This window comes from Macrobrachium nipponense, chromosome 23 (genome assembly GCF_015104395.2).
Source record: "Macrobrachium nipponense isolate FS-2020 chromosome 23, ASM1510439v2, whole genome shotgun sequence".
Classification (NCBI taxonomy): domain Eukaryota; kingdom Metazoa; phylum Arthropoda; class Malacostraca; order Decapoda; family Palaemonidae; genus Macrobrachium; species Macrobrachium nipponense.
This window is the reverse complement of record NC_061090.1, coordinates 77,476,740-77,500,166: the sequence shown is the minus strand read 5'-3', so window position 1 is coordinate 77,500,166 and position 23,427 is coordinate 77,476,740. Positions and strand designations below refer to the sequence as shown.

General features: G+C 38.0%; 1 protein-coding gene across 1 annotated transcript; it reads left to right on the top strand.

The window, feature by feature from the left end:
- Positions 1 to 225: 225 nt before the first annotated feature.
- LOC135201654 (peroxisomal N(1)-acetyl-spermine/spermidine oxidase-like) lies at positions 226 to 12,866 on the top strand. Its single transcript, XM_064230759.1, has 12 exons — positions 226 to 341; positions 2,122 to 2,167; positions 3,208 to 3,362; positions 3,490 to 3,606; positions 4,314 to 4,455; positions 4,710 to 4,782; positions 5,876 to 6,013; positions 6,617 to 6,832; positions 7,578 to 7,703; positions 8,488 to 8,675; positions 9,419 to 9,548; positions 12,245 to 12,866. Exons 1-12 carry the CDS (start codon positions 275 to 277, stop codon positions 12,350 to 12,352), a joined length of 1,506 nt encoding a protein of 501 aa, XP_064086829.1. The 5' UTR covers positions 226 to 274; the 3' UTR covers positions 12,353 to 12,866.
- The last annotated feature ends 10,561 nt before the right edge of the window (positions 12,867 to 23,427 follow it).

Sequence of the window (23,427 nt, the reverse complement as noted above, 5' to 3'; positions counted from 1 at the left end):
GGCGTAGTAATTGTTTCCCCTTTTAAAGAAGTGGAGACAATGAGCACTATACAGCTCTCTCCGATTCTGTACTATATCAGTTTTCACATTTTCCAAAAACGCGCAATATTCGTATTATTATTAACACGCCGCTGAATGCACCAGTTTCATCCGGCTAGATGCGGATTTCAAACATGGGGGACGTACGGCATATATAACCGAGCATAGCTTTATGGTCATGATTGGTGGACCGGTCAGTCTTTTGACGGCGAGTGGAAGAGTCGTTGGCGCGAAGATGGGTCTAGGATTGCCATCGCTGTTTTTGCTGCCTCTTCTTCTTGGCGTCTTGGTTACGATAGCAGGTATGCTGAAGGCGGTTAGTCTTGTTAACAAACGTTTTTCTGCTCACAGTTGGCGTATTTGCTTGATCTGCGTGTTTAATGAGATTCATTTCTCTCTCTCTCTCTCTCACGAATCGGCAGACTTTGAGAAAGGTTATCTGACTTTTCAGTCATCAGCTCGTTCAATCACAGTCGCAGGTAGCCCTGTTAGTATCCTGTGCAGGAAAAGATTATGATTGCTTTGATAATGAGTCTCCACGTCACACTTATCTCTCTGCACCTGTGAGGAGAGAACAATTGTTCTCTCGCCTTCTCTTGTCTGATTTTATATGCGTTGCCTTATCCGCATATACATTAGTACATTTGTTTGTGGTATTCTGCATTGAGCACGTATATCCATGAAGATATGCATGTCACACATTACACACATGGACTTATGCATGTATGTAGTTTTATACATGTACAAGTGCGCTTACGCCAAATTGAATGTTTCATTCCGGAAGTAGTAAATACTACTACGTACTACTCTGTAGACCTTGGTCAGGGGTAAATTACGATCCTATTGTACGTAAACGCGAGAGACACGGAGAACGCATGTGTGCGTGTGTTGAATATATATGTACCATTGACATTCAGTATTTGTATTCCATGCTAATATCCATATCTCTTCTTCAAGAGTAAAACTTAGCAGGAAGAGATGAAAGTCTTTCTGAAACTGATTCATCAGTTAACTCATGTGATTATTCAGAGCTATGCTGGAATTACAATGGATCTACTGTATACGAGTACTCTAAGCACATGGATGAGCAGTCTAAAACCGGAAGACTATAATACACGATCTTTAAAAGCCGAAAGAATAAAAAAAAAGATAAAAAAAAAAAGACTCACACCATGATCATGATTCTCCCTGAAGCGTCACTCATCCAAGTTCTGGGGACGCCTTAATATTCAGGGCAGCTTCTGCATTGTGATTCACACTGCTTCAGCGACCACAGGCTTCAAATACCCATAATTTTGGTGAGCTTCTTCCGTGCCTCTGATCAGGTCGTTTAGAGGTGGTTTCTTGCATCCACGGCCAAGAAGTGGAGGTGTTTGACACCACTGCGTCTATGCGCTTGAAGTGTTGTGCATGTGTATGAGTCTCTCTCTCTCTCTCTCTCTCTCTCTGCGTATTGGAATAAACTGTGACACTTTTGTCTCGAGAAGTGTCCTTGCTCGTAAATTCTGTCACAACACAGCTTCTGGCGAGAAGCACATCTCCTGTAGTACCTTTGCCGAAATTATTTTTGCCATAGTAGCAATTTTGTTGTTGGGTCTGTTCAGCGCTTGGATGGGTGATCAGGATTGCCTAAAACTGTCGGCTAATGTCCCAAAAATCATACGTCAGAGCAGTTTAAGGGACCCATCGACCTTATCCCAAAATCCTTGTCCTAAATATCCAGTTGGGAAGAGGATGTTGTAACTTTAGATTTAATTAAACAGGCTTTATAGTCCATTAGCAGCACATCGAAACCGACTCCCCCCCCTACATTCTTTGCATCATTCGTCCTTGTCTTGCAGGCAGTTTTGCGCTTTCTGTTGACATTAAGGTCCTATGTGTTCGATAGTACCTTTTTCACTCTGTCTAACCTATTTCGGACTTCTCTTTTCAAATTGAACTTTTCTGGTATGATTGACCATAAGATTTGTTTTGAGAAGTTCAACGCCCAATTGTGATACATAGAGTACTTTTTTGTGTGTGATTCAGTCATGTAAATGAAAAGTATAATAATAATATAATAATAATAGTTTCTTATTACAGAGGCTGCTCACCCATGTGACGTGATCACGGGAGACTACAGTAACTGGTAAATACCAAGAAATATTTTTGTGTGTGTAACACCACTGAGGCCAACTTATCCCACATTTACTTCGAAATTCGTCTATTTCCTTTTTTTTTTTATTCTTTCCTTTCTATTTTCGCCATGAATTACCCCTGCCGACGGCCTCTACCTGAATATGTGTAAAGGGGAATGACACTCGATACGTGTTAATGGCGAAGCTTTTTAAGATGAAAAAATACGTTTAAAGGTAAAAAAGAAATAAAAACAAATGATTATTAGGCATTGTAAATTTTAATAAAAACTCAGCGAATAGGAAAGAGAAATAGTAGCTGCTATATCCTTGACAACTGTACAGAATACGAACAAGTTAAGAAAAAAGCTTAGTTTTCTTTTAGAGAGCCAATTAAAAACAAGGCCTGATCCGACCTCCAGGTTACTCGGGGGCGCGTGCTAAAAGGTAGTTTTTTTTTTTTTTTTTTTTTTACCAAGTGACAACAAGGAGTCATCCGACTTCTCTGCGTGCTAAAATCTAAGGTCAAAGGACTGACTTTTCAAACAGAAACAGCAACATTTTATAGTTATTTTATCGCGTGATTAACAAATTAAATTGCTACCAAGCGCTCAAGTTATCGCAAGGCAAAAGGTGTTCACTGTTAATGAATGATTTTAAACTTGTTCTTCTTCCGTTACAGTCTTGGATATGGGCCCGTGGGGTAATAGGTTTTTTCTTGCACCCAAAAGCAAGTACATTTTTAAAAAAAAATCCGATATGTACAAAATAAGGGCTTATTCTGTGGAAAGCTTTGAAGCATTAGCACAAGTGGTTTGAGTTGCAAACTTATTTAACTATTTTCTTTTGCTCAAGTCGTTCAGAAATCTAATATGGCCACCTGATGACAATTTTACGTCAGAGTTAAAAAGCCCAGTTAAATATTCTTTGGAGAACTTCAGGCCATTGGCAAAACGGCTTTGAATTTGTCGATTTACTCAGTAACGTTCAGTGTTTTTTCCTTAACTCTGCACATTTTATATTCCTTTATTTAATTGTTTATTTATTCAAAAAGGATTGGCAGCGCCATCAACAAGGATGTAGTTATCGTAGGAGGTGGCATCTCTGGACTGAGTGCCATGAAGAAGTTACTTGAGGAACAGGTGGCAAATGCAGTGATCCTCGAGGCGCAGGACTACCTCGGAGGACGAGTGAAGACATACAGGCAAGGTGAGACGAAAGTGAAGAAAATAAGTAAATGAAATTAAATTAACATCATATAAATGAATCTACATAGCGAAGTGTCGTTTACACGTGCTGTAAAATATATTAATGTGCATCCCTTTGGCCGAATCAGGCTCCATTCTGGTAGAGGACGGAGCGGAGTGGATCCACGGAGGCCGCCGCAATCCGCTGTACAAGTTGGCCGACAGCCTCGGAATGCTCACCCAGCCACTGCCAGATTCGGCATATGGTTAGTCACTCATTCCATGTCTCCTCTTATTATTATTATGTTTACAATAAGCGCTGTGAGCTTTGTGTGTGTTAAGCGTAGTACAATGCTGTTGCGCGTGTGTATAGGTCTATTTGGTTAGTCATTCATTTCCGACCTCCTATTCTTCTTCTTCTTCTTCTTCTTCTTCTTCTTCTTATTATTATTATTATTATTATTATTATTATTATTATTATTATTATTATTATTATTATTATTTAAATTTAAAACTTTCGGAAATCTGTTCGGTTCCCCTTATAAATCATATTGATAAGTGGAACCGAACAGATTCCTGAAAGCTATCCTTAAAGTTTTAAATTTAAATATATGTACATTTACATAACTGTGGATTTGTTTCTCCATTTGAAGATTCGTGCTACTATGAGGATTTTATTATTATTGTTATTATTATGATTAATGTATTTTCAATAAATGTTCTGCGCTTTGTGTATGTGTGTTAGGCGTAGTACAATGCTGTCGCTCGTGTGTATAGGCCTATTTGCAGTTTACACATTTATGCAAGTGTTTACCTATTTTGGGGTAGAACTGTATGAGTGTGCATGATTGCCTGTATTTTATCAATACGTAAATGTAACTATGAGTGTGTGTGTGTGTACCAAGGCGTCAATGCACCCAAAACCAGTTACACTTACTACAACTTTTCTCTCGATTTCTGGCCACTACAACAGATTGGCGCGTGAAAACCTCGACAGGGACCGAAGCTAACGAAGCTGGCTACGACGTCGCCGACCAAGTTTTCTTCGAATGCGAGAAGGGCTCGGTGATCAAAAATTACTATAACACTGCGATTGGCCAGTGCTACAAGGACAAGTGAGCATCACTTAGGCGGCGAACAAAGGGCAGAGCCTTAGCCCCAACTCATACTCAGTTCTGGGCATTTTTGCTTAATGATTTTAAGGAAATTGCCGATCTGGCGTTTGATTACTGGTTGTTTGCCGATCACGTTGTTAAAGTTTAGTTATATTTGTCTGCCCACCAGATTTTTTACATGATGTTGCATATATACTTATAATTTCCATTTATTTACTTATGAAATCATATGATATATTCATTTCTCTCTACAGGTTCGAGAGTTTCTACGATAATGGCAAAACCGTGGCAGGGGAAAAGAGCGCTTGGCTACATTACCTTAACATGGTAAGTGAGAGAGAGAGAGAGAGAGAGAGAGAGAGAGAGAGAGAGAGAGATACATAATACATGAACATGCAAAACTGCCATCCGCTGTAAGACCTTTCAAAAACAAGCTACTGGGAATGCCAGACCTCTTGGAGCATAGGCTTTTTAGTAGGAAATAAAATTCGGGTAAAATATACCACACGAAAGTGTTTAAGGGTTTACCTTACATTTCCCTGTCAGCCTCTGTCCACAAACTTAGAATACACAAAGGCAAGTTAATTCCACAGAAATCTTGGTCTCCTCTACCATCCGTTGATGACCGAAGTTGTTTTAACACCAAAATATAAAGTTCACTTAATCAATTCTCCATTATTTGTCTCTCTTGGAATAGGACATCAGTATTCCTCCCTCAGTTCTATAGACTATATCGGGTCAAATATCTCTTACATGATTTTACTATTTTCTCTGTTATTATTATACCATTTAAACTACTAAAGAATGAAGAAAAACGTCACAAAGAGTGACAGAGTAACTTGCAGATGAAATATGAATGATTAGAAACAGGCAAGCCTTTACACAAGGGATAGTGTATAAAATATAATCAAGCCAAATAAAAAAACAATAACCCACAGCTCTTGAAAGTAGAGTTACAACTTTAACACAAACTATGTCGTCCATCAACAAGGCACCCCAATCTCTCTAATAGTCTTGCAATCTCCCTGAAAGCTCCCTTGCAACAAGAATATATCCACAACGAGACAATTTGAAATCACTCTCTTGTGGGCACAATTTTCCGTGTCAAAAATGATGACAATGGTTGCAGGTCCACAATGATATAGCATGTGAGTATGTGGCCTTTAATGGATATTAAAAACTTTCGAACCTAGGACAAGGTTCGAAACTTTTAATATCCATTAAAGACCATATACTCATATGCTATATTATTGCGGACTTGCTACCACAATCACACTCTTAATAACACCCCTGACATGGGTCCTTTCCCTGTCTTTCTTCGACATCCTGGCGCTACAAGCACTTAGCCATGGCCGTGTTTTCTATCGAGTGTTTTGAAGTGTCTGATAGAAATGATCACTTTCTCCGCTGTCGCTTTCAGTTTGTGCTGAGAGACGTGGGTCTCAACGACTGGATGAAGGAGTCGGGAAGAGATTTTGACCAGTTCACGAGCTTCGGAGGCGAAGACAAGTCCAACCAGTGGAGCCAAGGATACGATGCCCTCACCAACAATCTCAAGGTAGAGCCATCTTCTGTTGGCATCTTTTCATACCGTCAAGGTTTTTCAAGTCATCTCAAATAACGACATCCTTTCCAAAGGTCCTGCAGTCATGGATTATCCTTTTCAGATGTTTTGTAATCATGAATCGTCTTCTCTTCAGAGGTCCTGTCATCAGGAGTTACCCTTTTCAATTTTTTTGTAATCATAAAATTATTCGTTTCAAGTGTTTTGTAAGCATGAATCATTCTATTCGGTTACCTTATCTCACAATGTATATATTATATATATATATATATATATATATATATATATATATATATATATATATATATATATTATTTGATTATAAGGCAACCGAATAGGATGATTCATGCTTACAAAACACTTGAAACGGATAACTCCTGATTGCAGGACCTTGGAAGAGAGGACGCTCCATGACTGCAAAATGTCTAAAAAGGATTATCCATGATTGTAGGACCTTTGGAAAGGATGTAGTTATTTGAGATTACTTGAAAATCCTTCATTTTGTAATTATATATATATATATATATATATATATATATATATATATATATATATATATATATATATTACACAATTTCCTATCCGACCTTTCCACAGAGTTCTATTCCGCAAGACAAGATCAAGTTGTCGACCCCTGTGTGTAAAATCTTCTGGGAGTCAGACCCCAACGGGAAGGCTTTGGTCGTCACGTCGACGGAGGAAGCCTACTTGACCGACTACGTCCTCGTCACGGCTTCCATCGGGCACCTGCAGGAGAGGCACCTGGAGCTCTTCGATCCCCCTCTCCCGGCCAGATATCAGAATAACCTGAACGTAAGGATAATCTGAATGTTGGAAGGACCCTTTTCACTTACTCGGGGAGTAAGCCGACAAACTACTTTGTTGTCGTTGTTGTGGTCGGAGGGTAGGAAAGGTCTATGGAAAAGCCTAAATAGGCCTGAAGAGGGTGTTTCCCATTGAGTAAAAGATTAGGATGGGATATTCTCGATTCATTTATGAGGATGAAAACGTAAAAATTAAATAATGTACAGAACAATTATTTCTAATACAATATAGCAAATTTATTTAAATTTTTGTTGGTGAAACAGCGTCCTATTTGACCGTAAATGTTAGCACGACCCGAGTAAGCTGGAGGTCGGATCATGCCTTGTTTAAATAGGTTATTATTTTGGAGAACATTGTGGATCTAATGCTGACCATACTGGACTTCAAAGCTCTGTGGCAACTTCTATCGCTGGTTGTGAGGGGTGAGGTTGCTAGCCTTGTGGTTAAATATGTAGTCTTTGATATAAAGCCTATGTTAAAATCAGGGTTTAGACAGTCTTTCGCAACTGCAGAGACTAGAATGTTCATAGTACCCTAACAACCTCATTACGAATATCGTTGCTTGAAAAAGTTTCAGGGGAAATCCAAGGAGTCTTTCGTAAATGGAAATATGTTCACCCTAATGCTCAAGAAGCTCACAGAGTTAATTTAAACTGTTGTACCCGTATATACTCAGCACCTCCACCACCCACCATTACACAGCCAATTAGTTTAATGTTTTCTGGATCCACAGAGACTCGAGCTTGGCTTAGCAGACAAGATTCACCTCGGCTGGAGTTCTCCTTGGTGGAAGAAGCGTATCCCAAAGCCCCTGGATATGCAGGTCATATTTAAGGTTTTTGATCTTCCTACTGAGGAGGTAAGTTATAGGAACAGTTCTTAAAGCATTGGAGCTTGTTGCTGAGTGATGTCAGTGTGTTAATGACGTACGAGTTGAGATACATTATTGATTGTAGATGCAAGATAAGAACACAATTACCATCATCTGTTACATTATTCTCTGTTTTGCCTCATCAGCCCAATTATAAAAACAGATGACAGTCAAAATATATTAAGAGCCATTTTTTTTCAGTAAGACTGAAGAAATCTTTTTTAACACTACTTATTTTTCCAGCCACGTGAAAGACTGATGGAAGTTTTACTTCTTATATATCTTACCTTTTCATTTCTACTCCTATCGCCATTTATTCAATCTTTATGTCATTTTTTAATGCACTTGATTGCATTACTTTCACACCTTCTTCCTAACTTTTACACGTTTTCTTCGTAACTGACACAGGCATACTATAATTACAGGCCAGATGAACTTACTCTTTTTTGATAATTAGATGTTAATCAACAAATTATGAATTAATTAAAATCCAGTAGAATGAAAATTGAAAATAGCTCATTTTCATAACCCCCCCCCCCCCCCCCCCCCCCCCCCCCCCCACCCCCCCCCCCCCCCCCCCAACCCCCCCCCCCCCCCCCCCCCCCCCCCCCCCCCCCCCCCCCACCCCCCCCCCCCCCCCCCCCCCCCCCCCTTTATCCCCGACTACAAATCTAGAGCACCTACTCAAAGTGCATTACATACCTCCCGTCTCTCATGAACAGGTTCCATCAGTCTCCTTTTTATTTATTCCCTCTTCCCCACTTTCATCCAGTCGTGGTTGTACGGAGTCATGGAGGTTATGGGCGTCCACCAGCAGCTGAATCTGCTGCAGGCCTTTGTCAACGGAGAGTACGCCCAGAAAATGGAGAACTTGTCAGACGACGACGTCAAGCAACACATTCTTAAATTCCTTCGTAGAGTCACTGGCCAGACGGTTCCGGAACCTACTTTCTTCAGGAGGTAAGACATTGGTGGTAATTTTTAACTCATTACCTCTTTCAGTCACGTTTTGCTTAATTGGCTTGAGAGCCTAGAGCATCTGGTCAAGGCGTTCCACAAATTACCAGTGTAAGAATTCTTGGTGTCTGTGAAAGAGTTTTTCAAGCAACAAATATATTTTTCTTGACGTACGGGATCAGTCATACTAGTAACAGGACATGAATTCCTGAAATTACTTTCGTATCTTTTTATGTGGTAAGGCTCACTGGTAACTGCTTGGCACAAATCTTCTTTGTTAATTCATTTATATACTAATTTGTTGAGCATCTCTGTTGCTTCATATAGTAGCTGTGTTATATTAGTTAACTCATGTAGAAGCCACTAGAAGAACATCTCTCACAGGTGCTAGAAGCACAGTTCTAAGTGGTCACCCCTGTATTCTCTCTGGACCATATCTACCCATTATTCGCGGGAAATTAGCCAATTCGCGGTAATTTTCTATGAGAAATATCCACAAATTCGTGAGTTTTTTTTTATCAATTTCATCATAAAATTAACTTTTGGGGATAAAACTATTAAGAAAAACAGGTATGCAAATTTTTAGTGCGATTTTCTTGAGTTTTAACTAACGATATAGGCCGTTTTCAGCGTTTTTATAAGGGTTCCTACCATTTGCGAATTCTAACTATTTTTGGGGGTCTGGTACACATCCCCCGCGAATACGGGGGCCACTTTATAATCATATCCCCTGTTCGTGTTCTCAGGAGCCAGTGGGGGAAGAACGTGTGGGTGAGAGGTGCCTACAGCTCCTACATCACAGTCAGTGGTGACCAAGCAGGTCTCAAGTCGAGAAAACCCTTGTCTGTACCCATCACCAATTCCTATGGCAACAAAGTAAGTTTTAAATTAAATTCTCCCTTGTTTCTCTAAATGTCACATTTATGATTCTTGGTAGCTCATGGATTAGCCTTCCTAGATAGGATGCTGGATGTCTGCATAAATACCAGCTAGTACTATCTGTCCTTTTGATATTGCAATTTTTTTGGAAATTCTCCTGTACTTGTATGTTAATATTACAAAAGGATAAGTAGGTGCTGCAAGGGGAGTGTTTGAGCCCCTGAGATTTTGGTGATGTAAGGTGTTGGGATGTAAAATGACGCTAAAATTATCAGCAAATTACTAGAAAGATCTTGCAATTGAGAGAAGTTTGCTTTCACTACATGATTTGTTTTCTGATTTCTAAAGACTATAAGATACTTCATAATCATACAAGAGAGTGAATTTAGCCGAGTATATATACATAATATAATATAGCGTATATATATATATATTATATATATATATATATATATATATATATATATATATATATATATATATATTATATAATATATATATATATATACATATGAAGAACCATAGAGGTAGCAGACTCGACCAACATCCAGGTTGAAGAGGTAAAGGCATGTCTTTCACAAGTATCGTTTATTACGCCAACGTTTCACATCACATGATGCATCCTCAAGGCTGGAAATTATATACTATGAATACTAAAACATCACTCACTCATAAAAAATCTAAAAAAAAAGCACAACAAATATTTGACATTTACAAATAAAAATTACAACGAGAACTCGTAAGGAACACCTACCAAGGTAAGAGTTAAAAAGTGACTAAAAAGGCTGAGCGAAAATAAACATATGAAAGATGACTAAAACGAACGTGGAGAGTAAACAAACAGGCAGTTATGCTAAAAACAGTTGTGTGGACGACGATTGGGTGTTTAGTGTTGGTACAATGGTTTTTATAAGAAGTGACTCCAACACCATCAACTCGTCGTCTCTACTTGCAGATCCAATAATCTTAAAATCATTGATGTCCAAGCGGGCACCACAAATCTGGGAGTGATTCCGAATATTAGATAATTCGGGATTGGACAATCTGCATCCTGTCCTAAAGCTGACACCTTGATGGGAGCAGAAACGGACCCTGAGAAGCCTCCTCGTACATCCAACGTAAGTTCCCAGACTACATCTGGGACAGGTATATTTATAAACGATGTTGGATGTCAAGGAAGGGCTCAGTCTGTCCTTCACTCTGAAAAAAGAACGTATATTTAGAGGACTTTGTGGGATCAACTTCAAATTAACTGCTGGCAATTCATTATGAATTAAATTCATGAATTTCTTTTTAAAAATTTTATCGTGAAGGAAAGGGAACTTAGCATAAATACATAATTTTGGAGCGGTATATATGGGAATAGGCGGTTTCATTTTAGTGGTTAGGAGTTTATTAAGGACTCTATGGAAATAGTGGGATGGAAAACAATTATTGGATGTACGAGGAGGCTTCTCAGGGTCCGTTTCTGCTCCCATCAAGGTGTCAGCTTTAGGACAGGATGCAGATTGGCCAATCCCGAATTATCTAATATTCGGAATCACTCCCAGATTTGTGGTGCCCGCTTGGACATCAATGGTTTTAAGATTATTGGATCTGCAAGTAGAGACGACGAGTTGATGGTGTTGGAGTCACTTCTTATGAAAACCATTGTACCAACACTTAACACCCAATCGTCGTCCACACAACTGTTTTTAGCATAACTGCCTGTTTGTTTACTCTCCACGTTCGTTTTAGTCATCTTTCTTATGTTTATTTTCTCTCAGCCTTTTTAGTCACTTTTTAACTCTTACCTTGGTAGGTGTTCCTTTCGAGTTCTCGTTTTAATTTCTATTTGTAAATGTCAAATATTTGTTGTGCTTTTTTAGATTTTTTATGAGTGAGTGATGTTTTAGTATTCATAGTAGTTAATTACCAGCCTTGAGGATGCATCATGTGATGTGAAACGTTGGTGTAATGAACGATACTTGTGAAAGACATGCCTTTACTGTATATATATATATATATATATATATATATATATATATATATATATATATATATATATATGTATGTATGTATATAGTATGTGTGTGTGTTATATAATTCAGTCATCAGGGTAAAGGTAGATTGATTTTAATTCTAAGTACAGCTACTGAATTAGAGTGAAATATATACATCATAGTTAAAACCATATCTTGTCTGCCTTGATGACCGAAAGGCTAAAGTCACTGTCAACCATGTTCCTTTCGTGTTACTGACTTGTTAACGGCTTATCCAGGTCCCGCACCACTTCCATAGCGCTCACAGGACTTCCCTTATCAAGTTGACGGTTTTTTCATCAGATGTATTTGATTACACTGCAAATTCCACATTCACTGTTTGGTCTTCCATATCACAGCAGCAGACAATACAATGGAGAGATCGTACATCTCTCCTCAATTTGTGTATGAATAACACTTTGATTACAGCATCACATAGAACCAATGTCTAAAGTATGACCGCTTCTTCAGTGGAGCAATCCCAAAAAAAGCATAGATCTGAATCCTGGACAGGTAAAAGCACTTATCCTATATGTTTCCCTTTGGGTGGAAGTAATTCCCATATTACAGTCAACTCCAAAATGAGTGACAACGTAAAATTACAGGCAGTTTTGATACCAACGTAACCATTAAGTACTAAGTGCCCTAAACTTCATCCTTTGGTCATTGCAGGTCATATATTGGGCAGGAGAACATACCAACAGTACCCGGTATGGCACCGTGGACGGGGCATTGGGCAGCGGTACACAGGCAGCTGTCCGGATTATCAATGACATGTAAACGACTTTTAGAACTGGATACTTTTTGAAGATGAAATCATAAGTGCCCTTATCATGTCTGGGTGCGAGAGACGAAGTTCAACATTGGAGGGAAAATGAACACTGAGGGTGAAATTTAACAGAAACCTTTATTTATATCTGGGTAAAGGGAAAATGTCGTTTTTAACTTTGAATACATTCGTGCCGCACGAAGATATTAATTTAGAATAATTTGCTCTTATTTAAATTAACTATAAATAAATTTGACATTTCCTGAAATATACCTCTATTTGTGCAGCAATTCTAAGTGAGCACAATCTATCAGTATTATGTTTTCTCCATGCTATTCTTAACCTTACAGGTATCTTATATGTTAATTATTGCTTTAGTATTTACTTCAAAGTGCAATCTCCACAATTAGTGTTTTTGGAAAAGAATCCAAAAGTTTCTTTGAAACCAGTTTTATTCAGAAAATTAAATTCAGCCACATTTCAAAATGATTGTATACCACTGGGACAATATGACTCTGAATTAGGTGTTGTTTTTCTTTCCGCCTCCCCGAACATGGTTGTGCATAAGCCATAAACACTCGTGAAAGCCATTTGGTACTACACCTTCTGCATGATTATGTATTTTGTCTCTGTAGTCTCTACTTATCATGTGTTGAATTCTGCATTGTATAAACCGGTTCACTTTTTAAACATTTCCTATGGAGCATTTTGCAAGGGATTTTTCACAAAACGCTGTTAAAGATGGGGCACAGAAACTCTTGTTTACACCAGATTGTTATAGGCAAATAGATCTTCATTTAATTAAATAAAGAAATCTTCCAGTGACCTTCAATACTTCTTAAGAGTCACAACCCCCAGTGACGAGGAAAATTGGATCTTGCATGTCCTGTTTGGTTGATGTTTGATGATTATTTTCTCGCCAGTAGTACCAAATTGGGTAATCCAAGTGATCTCATCGAGGTAATTTGTTTTATTGTTTCAAATGGCAGTCGTCTGGGATTTAGAGATTTCTTTTATTTCTGATAGTTAGCATAGGTAAATTTTAATCAATATAAATTCATTAGGTATTTTTGTGGAAGAAGTTCCTGAATACCGATGTAACTGTCCACGTTTCCATCCTTGCTGGACAATATGAGGGAATTCTGGAGGACCATCGTTGGCATCACTGCATGGACGTCACAGGTCACGTGACGATGTGGGTGACTGGTGACGTAATTAGTGCACGAATTGAATATTTAAAATGTGTATTTTAAGAAAGCAATCGTCATCTAAATTCCAAGTAGAAACAAAGAAATAGAATTTAGTTACTTGGAAAGTTTAGTGGCAACGAAGATCTCATTAAAGGTTTTGAAATAAAAATCAAGGAATGAAAATACTAGGGTAACTGTAACTAAACCTCGCCCAGAAGCACACCAAGACGTAGCCGTGGTCGCAAAGAAGACTGATAAGTCATGAATAAACTATACAAATATTAATAAATTGCCAATTCAAGGGCCTGGTATTGGTTAAGGTACTTTTATATCTGGGTGGAACGAGGAGAAGACTTATATGAAGAAATCAAGGGAAGCAATAGGCTTAGGCCTAATACCAAAGGGTTTTTTGGCCAGGTAGGTAGTATATTTCCTGAGTACTTGTTTAGGTTGGTAAGGATACCTATATCGTGGCATTTTAATTTGTAAATTAGGTTGTAGATTATGGCGCTTTTTGTTTAAGCAAGGTTCTAAGAAATATTGCAACAGTATCCCAAGTGGTTTATCCCACTCAAAATCCCGCTTTCCCATCGGGTCCCCCTTACTCTTGGATAGAGTTCAAAGGTACCTAAATTCTAAGTTAATTACAGTCGACCCCCAAAACCAACGTTAAACTGTTAATAAGCAACCAAAATACTTTAGAAAATTGCAATTTCTTGCTAAATACTATCCGCCGTGTCTTTATTTACTTACATTAATCATTGCGACTACGCTGATGGCATTAAAATCTTGGCACAGGATATTGGTACGGCAGCCGTATCCCTGATTGCGATAGATATTGGTACGGCAGTGAATTGCGCATGCGTCAATTTCAGACTTCCTGCTGTACAAATAACATAGTGTAGAGGGGCTACGACAGATTCTGTCATGGTGCAGTATTGCGCTATTGACTTAGTGTAGGTACGGCAGTTTGCTAATCATGCAGCAGTTGCCTTACACTGTTGCTAAGAGCTATAGGTACGGCACTAGAAGATCAGCGACAGTAGTAATAATAGTCGAACTGAATTGTTTCGCTGAACATGTTCAATTCAAAATGTCAAAGTGAAGCACCATACTGTCATCACCAAAGCACCAAAACATTTTGACAGTAAATGAAAATATAAAAAATCTCAATAATACATAAACATACTAAGATTTTTACTATATGATGAAAAATAAAACTAAACTAATCTATCTGCGTGCTTAAAATATCTTCTTTAAATCTCCTCTGAACCGTGTAATAATACATCAGTTTTCGCCGAAAAGCAGATGTTTTCAGGTTTCAATGAGCTAAAAAAAAGCAATAGACGTCTACGAAGAGTCAAACTTTCAGAAATTGTATATGTGGAGGTTACGAACGATCGAATCGGTCCAGGAAAGAGCACCGAAGAGGAGATTGAAAGAAGACGAAGTACACACAAATCGTGCTCTGTATTCATGGTAGTAAGAAAAAATACCAAGGTCGATCCTCTGGTAAACGACCTAATCAATCGTAAGTAATCATGCAAATCAGTATATTAACAGCATGTTTCCCATATTGGACGAACTACTGACTGCTGCAATCTTACTAGCTAAGCTTCAAATCTTCTTTGAATCTCCTCTTCGGAGCTCTTTTCAGGGCCGATTCGATCGTTCGTGACCTACGGATATACAATTTCTGGAAGTTTGACTCTTCGTAGACGTCTATTGCCTATTTCAGCTTGTTGAAACCTGAAAACATCCGTTTTTCAGCGAAAACTGATGTATTATTACACGGTTGACGCTGTTAGATCGTAATTTTTTTGCTGTCACTGATATGCCAGAGGCGGTAACCAAGGGTTCACGCATGCGCAATTCACAGCCGTGCCAATATCTATCGCAATCAGGGATACGGCTGCCGTACCAATATCCAGTTCGAAAAAAAAAAAAAAAAAAAAAAAAAAAAAGAGGAGCTTAGGCAATGGATACTAACTAACAGGTTCGTGGTCTAGGTTAGGACATTGAAGCAACTGTGAAAGCCAAGGCTAAAGTACTAAAGCAAAGATGTCTAGCCTCGGAATAAGCCTAACTTACAACACCAACCACTACGATAGGTTATCGAACTAATTGTCAAAGCATTAAATCATGTCGCCTTTAACCTATTTTTACATATATAGCTTGGCCTAGTTAATGACCACATCAAAATAATGAGAGCCATTCACCAAAATATGACCAAAACTACCTAATTAACCAAGAGGTTTAACTAATGTTGGGTACTTGAGTGAATTGAATGGTAGATCTAGGGTACTTATCCGCGGCGGCCTAGACTATGGCAGTTGCGGTTTTTCTATGCAGTTTTACCTACTAACAAGAATTTTAAGTAATATTTATTCGGACAACTGTAATTAACCCCCCCGGGGCCAGTACTAAACACGGCGAAATACATTGGACGCCCCAATCCCTGGTGGATGTCGTATCCGCGGTTACGTTCCTTGCAGTCCGTGCGGACTGCTTCTGTAGAAATACCACTTTCCACCCTCTCACAACACTTGAATTACAGTGAGACTGCGAGGTTTTCCTCCCTTTGCGACCTTTCAGGCCTTTTTGCTCTCCATGTCCATTTCAGCGCAGAATGACCTCATGTGTCCCATGTGGGCCTAAATCCTATACGCATTCAATTCTTTTCTGTTCAATAGCTGTCTCCCTTATTGTTTCACTGTTCGCTGCCAAACCTGTTGATACAGAATAGAGGAAAGCCAAGATGTGCAATAGAAACAAATATGTAATGTATTTTCAGCATTAGATTTTGTTTATGTAAAGTAAAGCACAGAAAATGTAACCACATAGGCAATTTACGGACCAGATACAATCGTTATTAAATTTGAGACCCTATTCAGGATATGGTTACGAATTTAATTATAGATTATATCTGGTCAGTAAATTGCTTATGGTTGACAAAATTGCTGAATTTCGAATCTGGTCAAATGATTGTTGAGCATACCTCTCAAACACAGAAAATAGCATACGGATAAAAAAAAACTTGCATATAAAGTGCTTTAACTGAAATTTTTCCTATGGAAAAAATGTGATAATATTCACGATATTCTCTTTAGTTCAGTTAAGTCAGGATGTGACCCAGCAGCCTTATTGGCTCCAACAAACCTCTTTGGTAATAAATTTTTTTTATACTAGTCCTAATTGAGGTACACAAACATGAATCCTGTGTTTTACAGATTGATTATCATGTAGTACTTGAGAATTTTCACAGGTAATACCTTAAATCATTACATAAGATTAGAGATTTTATGATGTTATCTCAAGTTCCCTTAACATACATAGGCCTAATACGAAAGTTATTTTCATATCTATACGTAGCAAATATACTGTTACCAAAATGGCTGCACGAAGCTATATACTACTACTATTAATATAATTCCTTGACTAGTGAATATAGAAAAGTGTGTATATGATGCAGTACAGGTGAGATAATTTGAGAAATTTACCGAGGTAACAATCATCATCATAGTCACCACCTCCTCCAACACCAAGTATGCAAAGGGAATAAGTGAAATTCTGCCTTTCAAACCTTTACATACTGTGGCTTTTCTCACAAGCCGCCTCACATCACGAGCCTCCCTTGTCATAATTCTCATCTGAGTGAGTCTGAGTCTTCCAACATTTCTGGTAAGGAACTTTCATAAATTTCGTTTAAGGTGTCAGTTCTCTCTCGATCTTGCCATCTGAGTCCACTAGACTTATGTATACTCTTACTTTTGGATGAGGCCCATCTTTAGATATTATAATGCATTCTTCTGGTGTTTTGCTAATTTAAAATACAGCATCATGTGCATATTCCAAGTCGGTCAAGTTTATTTATCGTTCCAATCAAAACCACCTCTTCTATCCCAGCCCACTTTTTCCATAAAGAAATCAATGAGAAGAACAAACAGCAAAGGTGAAATAATGTTGTAGCAACTCACCATTAATACTGCTAATTCATGTGACAAAAACTCATTAGCCTTAAATTTTGTGTCTACTTTATGGTTATGGACCCTTTTACTTTGTTATACACATCCTATGGTCCGTGGACAGTTGTCAGAATCCTGCTCTTAATCATCAAAGAAATCCATTAGAAGGGGATTTTTAAGTTCCATACACTGCTGCACAATATTTTAATACAGATACATTTGATCTTTGAAACTCCTGAAACCAGTTTGTTTGTGTCTTAAGCTTTTAAGTTTCTTTCTCCAGCCTATTGAGAATAAGCATGCTAAATATTTTTGTTACAACTAACACACAGTATAGGTGTACATAACCACTCTGCAGTTACCCCATTCAGCCAAGTAACTTTTTTTTTTTTTTGCTACCTTAGCTCTTGACTTCCAATTCCCAAATGTCAGCCATTGTTTCCTCATCCTACATCCTGCAAAAAACACTAGTTGTATATGAGGTGTCATTTCAATTTCAGATACAATCATCTCAAGACTGATTTCATTATTATTGATACAATATTACATTGGAAACTTGAATTTATTTATAAGCATATTGAGGTCAAGTCAGTAACTGGTATGCTTATTCATGACCTCACAAAAAAAAGTTCCCCTTCTAGGGCTTAGTGCTGCAAGTGCACCTCTCATGGTACAATGTAGGCATTGCTTAAGGTTGTTTGCAGTGACCTTTCGGCCCTTAGCTGCAGCACCTTCTGCTATTTATCATTTTACTCTTCTTCCATTCTTCAGTCTTGCTGACCAACCACTCCAACTCCTTTTCACTCCCTAATTTGCCCTAATGCTTCTTGGCCTTTTGCAAAATTCTTCTTAAAAAATCAAACCAGCCTCAAAAAGTCCCACCCAGTATCTTCCGTATTGTTGTTCTTTTGAATGTTATTGGCCCATCCCTCCTTTTGACAAGAATTTTCTTTCCCAGTTTATGTACTGTATATTTCAGTACTAATTCTGTGGGGTACTCTAATACCATTGCCAATCCCAGAATACGATTTGTAAGCATAATGGTGTTTGCCCAAATATTCTCTCATACATATTTATTTCTTCTTGATCTTTAACATCCTGTGTAGACCTAATCATGTTCTATTTTGCATTCTTCATCTCCTCCATGAAATTTGTCTACATGTATCTTTTGCTTTTGTTAGTATTAGTGGAAGTTATTTGCGGTCTTTCATTATATCTTACTAGCATCGTGATGGTTAGGCATAAGCTAGTCTATGGAAATAACGCCTTCATCATGGAGATTCTTGTCTTGCATTTTGTTATACAATACATACAAGCTTTTGCAATCTTGTATTTTTTCAGTATCATCGTACCTTCAACCCCTAATTGCGACCCCTTCCATTCCTTTTCCTCCGTTCATATTCTCTCTTCCATTTTACTTTTCGCTCTCTCCTAACAATTGTTTCAACATTCTTTTCAGCTCTGAATGACCTCATGGGTCCCAGTACTTGGCCTTTGGTCTAAATTTTATACTCCCATTCTTTTTGCTTGAACTCCAGTATGTCTAGGGCTTCATTTATCCCCTTTAATAACCAAGATTTCGTGGGCCTTTCTACAGCTTTTTAGGCCAAGTGTTCTTCATCCCTTCTCATCACAAGTCCAAACCACCTCAGTTTGTGAGATCTTATTCTAGCTTGATATTTCATTTCTCTCCACATTCCTTATTCATATATGTAATGATCTTTCATCCATTCTTTGGTAATCAGTCTCAACATTCTATGATCACACCTATTCAGAATGTCAATTTTCATTACCAGTGCCATGTTTCAGTTGAGTAGATTTCTTCAGGTCTTATGTTTGTCATAAATCTTTGCTTTACTAATGAGACATTTCCATTTACTACCAGTCGAGCTTTCTCTTCAATTAATTCATGCTACAGCTGCTCTCATTCACACAGCTCTTCAATTCGTGCTACAGCTGCTCTCATTCACAGCTTTCAATTCGTTGTACAGGATGCTCATATTCAAGCTGCTCTTCAATTCATGTACAAGCTGCTTCAACATTCACACAGCTTCTTCAATTCTATGCTGAGTCGCTCACATTCACAAACAGCTCTTCAATTCATGCTTACAGGCTGCTTCTCATTCACACAGCTCTTCAATTCGTGCTACAGCTGCTCTCATTCACACAGCTCTTCAATTCATGCTACAGCTGCTCTCATTCACACAGCTCTTCAATTCGTGCTACAGCTGCTCTCATTCACACAGCTCTTCACATTCCAGTGTCCACAAAATGATAGAAAAGTGTCCCCATGATAAAATCTTGTATCCCCAAGGTAACGAATGTTCCACCTTTTGTACGTAACCTTTCCATCTGCCGCAACAGGGTTCTCGACTCCATTTCTTCTTCATTGCTCTTGTAATGCATTTCATCCATCAGAAATCTTGTAATTCATGTACGTATATATTGTAGCCCCCATCATTTCATGTAATGACATCCATCACATTCATTAAACAGCACAGCACACCCTGCACCTATCCCATCACAACCCATAACCACTTTCCTGGTTGTATTGTTTCACTTGCTTCCTATCCTTTACCATAAGGTGTCTTTTGTTGGCATACATTTTCAGTCCTCTCCTCTCCTTGTCACTCTCACCTTTTGAACATTTTCTCATCTTCCTCAGATTTTGCCGTCAACTACGTAAAGCAGCTACGAGGGACCCCTTTTTCTCCACTCTTTTGTGGTCGACTACATAAAGCAGCTCCGAGGGAGAGCTTCTTCCATTACAAAGCTAAGCAGACAATAGAGGGTGCAGAGCTGATCCTGTGAATACCAAAATGTTCCTCCAATTCTTATGTTATTCATGCCATTCTTCTTCACTTTAGACCTAGAGTTATGGTTGAGTTAGATCTTCATAAAGCCCATTTCATTATTTGTCTCAGTACTATGGTGTTCCTCTTGAAGATCTGATAACGTATGTATAATACCCTCTTTATGTGTCCCATTTTCAGTTTGTTCATCCATGGTATGAAGTGAAATTGACAATTATTGATTGTAACAATTTTTATCAAGTGTTCTCTAGCACTTGGCCTCGTACAAAAGGTCTTTAGTTTTAACTTACATTAATGTTGTGGGGCCATGCAGTGTAAAAAAAAATACACAGTCTTGGAGTATTTGTTATTAAGGCCCTTGCAAAAAGGATATTACTTATAAAGGTATAATAATTACATATGGAAAGAAAAACAGTATGCAACCTACAACATGAACTTTTTCAATATGTCTTGATCAGTCATTTGGAATGTTGTACTTAAATTGAGAATAAACTACACAACCACCCTTTTCTTTAGAGTCTGACAATGAAGATGATGTCATCACTCTTGGGAGTTGATTCTATGGTGTCTTCCCTTGCAGGAGCTGCTGGATATTTATTGCCTTAAACAGAAGGCAGAACTTTTGGCAAAGTCTTTGTTAGCTGACAGTAAGTGGAATACAGGGTGTTGCCTCAGTCATGCTTTCCAGAGCATAAGTTGCATGTTATGGCCTTGTAAGGTAGAGAAGTCAGAACTTTGCCTTTGCCACTGGACATTTACAGCAGCACAGACCCTAATGAGTTTTAACTTTCTTTTTTAAAAAGATTGCTTATGAAGATTACCACTATTTTCCAAAAGTAGTTGGACTTGCAAGTTTTCTTTCTGTTTGGAGGAATGGGAACCTTGCTGCTTTACCAAAGGAACTAAGTCTGTCCTCATGTCCCTCATAATATAGACCAATTACAAATTGCCCCTGTTGTATCATAAGGTTTATTAGAAGCTGTTCTCTAAGCAAGAATCTTTTTAGGTGTGTTAATGTAACCAGCCTTACACTTTTGGGTTTTATAAAGGCCTCGGTACTTCTGATGCACTCCTGTCATTTGCTACCATCTTGCATAGTGCTCTTGATGAGGGTACACAGGCTCATATGGTCAGTTTAGATTTTAGTGCATCCTTTGACTGTTTGTATCATGAAGTGCTTTTCTACAAGTTACAATTATTGGGAATTTGTGGGGCTTTTCCTAATTTTAACTGAATTTTCAATAGGCAGAACCATAAAGGTCTGAGCTGATTGTCAGTAATGTCATTTCAGGTGTTCCTCAAGGTACTTTTTTTGAGCCTTTGCTGTTCATTATCTATGCTAGTGCCTGAACACTTTTGCCTTTGTATCCTGACTTACACGTAAAGGGTACAATATTAAATGTTACTGACTTTGGAAGATTTTAGACGTAACTTTTTATTTGAAATTGACTTTTGATAAGCATAGTATATATGTGGCTGCTTTTGTTTCTCAAAAAGTTTGTATGTTGTGGAAATGTTTTTGAAAGTGTGAGGAAGCTATTACAATATATTTAAGTGTTTTGGCTATCTTCTTTGTTTGGAAGACTTCTCCATTGTGGTCTTCAGGTACTGGCACTAATCTCAAATTCTATCCAAGAGTTATGTCTTCAGTCAAAAATAACAGCCAGCTGTATTGTCGACTTCTTTTTTTTTTTTGGTTGCCTAGTATGTAATACAATGACAAATTTCTACACACTTGTTTACAGACCAGTCTGTTTCTGTTTGCAACACTAGGTAGGCTACAGCTGCTGCAAACAGAGTCCTTTTCTAGTGTCAGGTGTAATACTACAAATTAAATGGAAATTAGTTTGTGTGATGCATTTGTGGAATCTTCTGCTCTCAAAATTGTTAAGCAAGGAGAAAATTCATTTCTTCCGTACACATCCAGAATTCAGGAGTTTTGGTCACATTTTTTATTCCCATATACCTCGTACTTCGAACTTAATCCGTCCCAGAAGGCTGTCGAAGTACAATTTGTTCGAAATATGAAACAAATATCCCTATAAGAAATAAAGGGAATCAGGATAATTCGTTCCAGCCAACCCAAAAAGTCCCCCTTTTCACATTTTTTCTATTATTAATGTGTTCAAAAGTTAAATCAAGAGTGCAAAGTAATGAAACAGTACGTTATATGGAGTAAAATTTTCTAAATTTTATTTTTTCTGTGTACGATTTACGAACTGTTTGGTAAAAATAGCGCCAGCTGGCTGGGGGATGGATGGAGGAGAGACGGGAACCCTTTTGAGACCGAATTGATTGCAGTACGCAAAGGTTGATAACAAAATACATTTTATTCACATTAGGTATACGAAGATAATTATAGGAATCGATAGTGTGTGTGTGTGTGTCCGATTGTGTCAGAGAGAGAGAGAGAGAGAGAGAGAGAGAGAGAGAGATAGAGAGTAGATAGAGAAGAGAGAGAGAGAGAGAGAGAGAGAGCGAGAGATAGAGAGAGTGAATCGAGTGTTTTAATCAGTTGGTTTTTTACACTTGGTTCTTAAGTGCACGAAATAGATGAATTATGCCGCAATACATCAACTTACTGTTGGCAAACGGCAGACTTTTAAACAAACATGAGGATTTTACAAACAAATAAGTAATAAGTCAAGAATGCAAGAAAAGGAAAGAGAAATAAAATAACTTTTCACAAGGAAGCCGTTTAAACAAACAATCGAAGGCATGCAGAAGCTGAAAGCGGCGCCAGTTTGTTTATTACAGAGCTGAGTTACTTTTGCAGTAGTAAAAATATCGTAAAAAGCAATTATCACTAGATTGGTATTTTACCATAACAAAAATAAAAGTGATTTGGGCAGATCGAGTGTAAGTGAAGAAGTGGGAAATAATCATCCCAGATCAGCTAAGTCAATGGGAAGTAGAGCCGTTCTTCTCTCTCTCTCTCTCATTATATTAAATTTATTATGAAATATTATTTTGTATGTGAATTGGTACTGCTTTTACGTACATATTATAGGAAAGATTTTACTGTCTCTTCTTCTCTCCTCAACAATTCCACGACGCACGATAACTTAAAATCGTTCATTCATTATTCCTAAAAAATATAAACGCTACCTCCCTCTAC